Source organism: Barbus barbus (assembly GCF_936440315.1).
Source record: "Barbus barbus genome assembly, chromosome: 27".
Taxonomy (NCBI): Eukaryota; Metazoa; Chordata; class Actinopteri; order Cypriniformes; family Cyprinidae; genus Barbus; species Barbus barbus.
Window position 1 is genome coordinate 19,481,959 of NC_136755.1, and position 6,686 is coordinate 19,488,644.

The following is a 6,686-nucleotide window of genomic DNA, read 5'->3' on the forward strand; positions in this document are numbered from 1 at the left end:
ACTCTAACTATAAAGACTGAGTACATTTGTGTCAATTTGTTTGACATAACAGGGTCTGTCTTTCTTTCAGCACGGAGGGAAGAGTTTGGTGTTGTGGACTGCTCCAGAAGCCATTCAGTATCATCGTTACAGCTCAGCTTCTGATGTGTGGAGCTTCGGTATCGTCATGTGGGAAGTCATGTCCTTCGGGGAGAGACCGTATTGGGACATGGGCAACCAAGACGTACGTCTGTTGCTTTATATTTCTTCTAATGTATCACCACCTGTGCAGTTCTGCATCGCTTTTCTTCTGGTTTCTTTCTCAGACCTTTTTTCTCTGTATCTCTTGCTCTCTCTTTTGGGCGGCTGCTTTTCCTCCTCCTTTGGATCTCCCTAAAAATCCTTTTACGTTTGTTTGTGATTTTAAATTATTTTTCTCCCTCCCTCTCTCTCTCTTTCCTGCCTCTCTCTGTTGGTAGGATGGGATTTTTCTGTGTGAAATGAGGAGTTATGCATTTGTATAAAAATTTAAAAGTAGCTAAAGCGAGGTGCCTTTAAAGACCCCAGATAAAGAGTGTGTATGTGTGTGTGCACTTTGACTTCAAGTCCACTTCAGCTCCGTGACCAATCAGACTTAGAAGTCACGCGGCGTGTGGCCTCCTTTTCACGCCTGCAGCAAAGATCCCCATAGTCTCTTAAATAAACCCTGGCTGAAGGACATCACGATTTTTGAAGCCCAGTAATGATGTAGTCTCTAAAAATGCAAAGAAACTACATCATTTTGTTTTTGTTTTTAATTTCTTTTAATCTGTAGCAAGACTTTAGAAATGGAATGGACTTCCAGTCAAAGGTGCGTTTTAAATACACACTGGAATGAAAAGGATATTAGTATTGACACAAATTTTGTATTGGTCCATGCATAGTCCTTATTTTATTTTGTTTTGAGAATATTTTTATGTGATGAGATAAGACTGTAAGGCCAAATCTGTTTTTCTTCTGTGTATATGAGAGAAAACACACTAAGTCATTATGAATTAAAGAAGCTCTTCGTGTAAAGCTTTTAAACAAAAGGGGCCATCTTTCACCACAAATAGTGAAATGCTAAACTTTTTCCATGTTTATGGATAAATTAATGATTACTGAGGAACGGCATTAATGCATCTTTCATGTTATTTATTTGGTTTAAATATTGTTAGTGTTGTCATAAGTGACTTTCAAGTAGGACTTTTATTCAATTAAATGGTATTTAGTATTATCTAATAAAAAGAGACGATCATAGAGGAAAACCAGTCAAGGACACATTTTGAACTGTCTACTGCAATGAAATAATTTAATTTTCTAATTTGTCTTAGAAATGTCATTATTAGTGTTGATTGCTTTGAGAGTACACAGAAAGCTTCCTGGAAAAATGCTTCAAAGAGATGTGTATACAATGGGGTCCAAAAGTCTGAGTTCACACTTAAAATCTGTTTTCAAACTGGAAATAAACAGAAACCTTGAGGGTTTGAAAATTTTGAAATAAATAAATGTTACAATGTAAGATTCTGCATTATTTATGGGTCAGTAATCAATATATTCCATTGCTCCAAATTGTCAATATTCAATAATTGTGTAAAAACATTGTGCCTATGTTTTTGTGTTAAAATTTGTGTATATTGACATTACAGGTTATAAAAGCTATAGAGGATGGGTTCCGGTTACCTGCTCCCGTGAACTGCCCGCCGTCTCTGCACCAGCTCATGCTGGATTGCTGGCAGAAGGAGAGGACAGAGAGACCCAACTTTACCCAGATCCACAGCGCTCTCAGCAAGACCATGAGGAGCCCGGACAACATCGGGTCCTCCACCCTGGGACGCAGGTACTGAAAAGCTTCTCATGGTTCCCATCTCCATACAAATGACCCCTTTTCCACATTCCAGTAGTTTGTTTTTCACTCTGAAGACGGAAATCTCTTTCTGTGTTTGTCCAGGACCCTGGGCTCATCTGTATCACTAGCAGAACGAACACTTCCCTCCTTACCTTCATTTAGTTCAGTTGGAGAGTGGTTAGAAGCTGTAGACATGGGCCGCTACAAAGACAACTTCACTGCTGCTGGATACTGTTACCTGGAGTCTGTGGCTCGCATGACCGTTCAGTGAGTGACATTGAAATGAAGTCCTAAATAACGTGTTTCTTTTATTCGGTTTGTGTGTAACTTGTGCTGTTGTTTTTGCAGGGATGTGCTGAGTCTCGGCATCACCTCCCTGGAGCACCAGAAACAGATCCTGTCCGCCATACAGACTCTCAGAGCGCAGGTTATCCAGATGCACGGCCGCGGAGTGCAAGTCTGACAGACCCGCAGCAGTGCGCTGGCTTACCGAGGAAAGACATATGGATGTCTGTTCTCATAATTACCCAGCAGGCCATTCAGTGGTCAGGAGGTGATAACCAAGACACTGCAAATGGTAGTTTTCTTCCTAAGCTTCTCTTTTCATTCCTTTTATCTTCTCTTTGGGTGAACACTGGTTCTTTTTTTTCACAAACAAGTTCTTGTTTTCTGAGGGGGACAATATCACAAGCAAGATGATTCCTCTAGAATAACCTGCATTCTGAATTTGACCTGCTTTTCTTCGTCTGTTCATCAATGACATGAGCTCTGTCCCTTTTAGTAAGACTTTAAGGTGGTCGATGACCTCCGTCACTGTCCCCGGAGAAGGGCAGTTTGACTCTGACCGATCTCAGAGCACTCAAAGGGCGACGTATTTTCTTCGTCCAAGAAAAAGAACTCATGCTTTGTAGCCACTGATCCTCTTATAAAGTGGACTAAACCAAGAGCATGTCATCCATAGACTAGGAGAACATCTCGCCGTATCTTCAGGAAATAAGTTGAGTACTGATGTAAGGAATCTTAAATATGTAAATCCCTTTCTCTGTGTGTATTCTTGATTTGGTTACTGTCTACTTTTTGCTTTCTTTCCTCCACACTTTAAACTCATTTCTGAATTTCCGAGTTTAAATTAGTATTGTCGGACATCTGTACTCGTAATGTTTTTCTTGTTCTGTCTACTATAGGGACAATGTTTGCACTGCAGCGTCCATGACTTACAGAAACTTGTACCATATTTATTAGATGATTTATTTATCCGTTTACAGATGCTTACTGGAGTTTCAATGCAGAAACATAGCACTGAATCTGAACGTTCAGCAGTCATTTCATCAAAATGCTCTTCAATTTTGTTTGTGTAATTTCATTTTTTTCCTGCACTTTGAAAGTGAGTGAATGTGATGGGGATGTATACACACATATACATTCACACACTCACAGATTTCATTACACGCCGTAACGACAGGTGTCTGATACTCCCGGACATGTTTAGTTACTTGATGTTGACATTTCATACAACGGAAGTGGTTGTTCTTAAACGAGAATGTTCTGAATGTCCTAGTGTTATTGAATTTAGACTACTGTGTGATGTGAGCGTGTGAACAAGACTTGGTTGGACTTGGATGTGTTTAAGCAGTATTGAGTAAAATCTTAATTTGCAGTTTGATGATAGAAACAGGTTGGTGCAAATCTCATTAACAAAGACAGTAACAAACAGGTTGAATCTGTTTTTTTCCACATATGTATAGTGCAAAACACATGACTGGGTTTTTTCCCTCATATTAGGTTGTTATTGATTTTTAGGATATAAACAATTAAAGCTTTTTGGATAAGAGCATCATTTTCACACTCTCTGTTTTACAATTACACACATACAGAGATGCACATTTTTCATTATTGCAGCCATATCATATTTGAACGTGGCATAACCCGAATTAATAATCACTTCAAAATCTAAAGGACAAAGACATGCTGTACTGTAATGTTTCACAGCCCTTTACCGAAAAAGACTCGATTCCCCCTTTGCATTAAAGTGTATCATTCTGATCTCTGTTTGATACTGTAAATATGTATTTGAAAATGCAATCTATTTTTATAATTTGTTTGAATAATAATGTGTTGAATGAGATCCTCTCACTGTGTTGAAATGACTTATTGTTTGAATTAGGTGATTCGCGAGGAAAAGTTGTTTGAAATCAAGTCCTTTTTGTTTCATTTTTCTCTTTTCGGTTGGAATTTTTCATGATTTTTACCTGTTAGAAAAACAGATGGCTGTTGCAATATTGAAACATGTTATTAAAAAAAATACAATGCAGGTACCCTAGACTTTATTGTGTTTGCTCGCGGTCTCCTGGCTTCCAGCATACCTGCCTGAATTCATACACGCATGGAGTCTATTTTAATCATGTGTAATCAATGTCGAGGCACGGCAATCAAGCGTTTCCTGTCAGCTTTCAACCCCCGGAAAAACAGCTTTTTATCTAAAGGTTTCTTTTTAATAAATAATTTTCTTTCCAGCTAGATCATTTTTGTATGAGAGTGACGGGATGAAATTACACCAGAATATGTATTAACATTTCATGTTATGTCTTTCCCACTGTTTTATGTACAGTATCTAATCCTGATTCTTTTGTTAGATATTGAATTGTCATTCATTCCAAGAGATTTAAAGATTTCTATGAGCTTTAGTGGGTCCAAGTCCTCATTTATATCAGTAATAATTCAAAGGGTGTCTCTCCTTTCACATATCTTATTAAAAATTACTTGGAGATAATAATGGAGGAGAACTGAAAGTGTGAAGAGGATTGTGCAGAAGAAAATACACCAGCTAATACTTCAACTCCCAGCAGTGAGGTGTGTGTGTGTGCGCATGCGGGCGTGTGTGTGTGCATGTTTTTGTGTTCAGATTAAAAGACTCTATAGTAAGAAGCAAGAAGGGTCCACCTCTAAGCCGGTGTGAAGGGGAAAGTTTCCAAATACAAAAGTTTGATTGGATTTTGGAAATTAATCCGGATCGGGAGCAAGTGTGAACAAACAAAGTGGAGTGGGGCTTGATCTAGCTTCTCTCCGGGACTATTTCGCCTCTTGAGGTCCAAACGCCACTCTATAAACTGAGTTCAGTTCATTCACTGAGGATAGAGACGTCAAAGCTGTGTGATTGTATTTAAGTGACAAACAGTGAGTTCTGTTCTGAGAAGGGCCACATGAAAGGAGCAGATGAACAGTGTGTTCTGGAATTCCTGCTGGGCTTTTAGTGGCTTTAAAGTGAACCGTGATTAAATGCTCTCCGGGAGGCTAAAACGCTAAACCAATCATTATTATGCATTCATTTTTGATTGGCGTGCTTGATTGAAGTAAACAGACATGTTCTTGTATGTATTTATATAGCCTGTGTATTTATATAGCCTCTAAACATACAAATTATAGGCCTACTGTATGTATATATGTGTGCGTATAAGTGGCTTTTTCAATATTATATCGATACGCCAGTATAGGTGTAAGTTACCGTCTTCAGTTGTAATAAAAAAAAAATAAAACACTTATTCAAGAACAAAATTTCTGAATTAGCTTATAGAATAGCTACTCCATTACTATTTCCGCTTGTGTCAAAAATAGTAAACGTATGCTGTTCAGGGGCGTCGCTAGACCCTTTTTATTGGTGCATGACCCTCAGTAAAATATTCTTAATAAATCCTTTGGTTTAATAACATGTTTCATGTTTTTTTGTTTGTTTGTTTGTTTTTAATCAACCGTTTAGAATCACAACAGTGATGCCAGATTCGCGAATGAATCACTCTTTCTCGGTCAAACGGGTTTGCAAAAAGATCTGAAATATTAGGACAGTCCACTTACTCACTGGATCGTTTGCAAGTGTCTTCTATAATATTATTATTTTTTTTAAAAAGTACAAATTTTAAATTAAAATACGGGCACACTTTTTGCTGGTGGCCAGGTCACTCATTACTGATGAAACTAGATTCTGAATTCAGCCACTTTCTTCATGAATGAATTAAGTTACTTCTCCTGTGACGTCGTTTGAAAGTAGACAAAATCTACATTGGTATTCTAAAAAGTAAGTTTTTCAACGTTAAACATTTCTTGTTTATTAAACTCTTTTATTCCATGGTCTGTCTGAATACTCGATTCTGATTGGCTGGCAGGTGTTGATTAAATTCGTTTAGCCACACAGGTAGTTGTTCCAGGTCAGTTTAATCACAGTTCCATATTAATGCGCGTGTAACACTCGCAATGTTGCTGTTATGCAAACTTGTATAGAAAATAACAGCTTGCTCAACTTCAAAGTCTTCAGACGGATCTCGACTCTTCAGCTTTTAGCTCGCCGAGACTCTTGTTTGAATCATCCGTCGAGAGCCCGTCACGCGTCATCTGATTAATTCTCAGGTTTTGGCCAAGACCAGATTAAACTTTCTGTGACCACAGTTGAACACAAGTAGCTCCCGCTTTTGATTTTCGATTTCTTTTCATGTCTCCTCATTTTGGGTCTCCAACTAGGTCAGGCTTTACACCACAGTATCCAGTGTAGTTACAAAGCACTGCGCACTAGTGATGAATAGCACGCACTTAGTATGTAATTATGAGTCTATAATTATATAGTTATCGCTATTGTAATTATCTTAATGTGCAATATGAACAATGCAATGTGAAGTGTTTTCTGCATTCCCCTGTATTTTCCCTGCATTCTTTTTCAATCTTTCCACTATAAACAGCGGATCCAGAGGAGCAACTCTGACCTGATCTCAGGTCAGCTCTGCTAATTACAGACTACAGCTTCAACTGTCTGTGATATTTCCTGCAGTAATTACAGAGGTCAGAGATAACTTCA

General features: G+C 38.2%; 1 protein-coding gene and 1 long non-coding RNA gene across 2 annotated transcripts in view; both read left to right on the plus strand.

The window, feature by feature from the left end:
* The window catches only part of LOC306847502 (ephrin type-A receptor 7-like), a 98,261-nt gene extending 94,102 nt beyond the window's left edge, over positions 1–4,159 (plus strand). Inside the window, exons 12-15 of the mRNA XM_079381456.1 lie at positions 71–223; positions 1,647–1,837; positions 1,949–2,113; positions 2,195–4,159. Of these exons, the coding sequence (XP_079237582.1) occupies positions 71–223; positions 1,647–1,837; positions 1,949–2,113; positions 2,195–2,309 (624 nt within the window). The 3' untranslated portion in view covers positions 2,310–4,159. The remainder of the gene's footprint in view (positions 1–70; positions 224–1,646; positions 1,838–1,948; positions 2,114–2,194) is intronic.
* LOC306847517 overlaps positions 1–6,686 on the plus strand; it is a 779,007-nt gene that overhangs the window by 607,658 nt on the left and 164,663 nt on the right. The window lies entirely within an intron of this gene.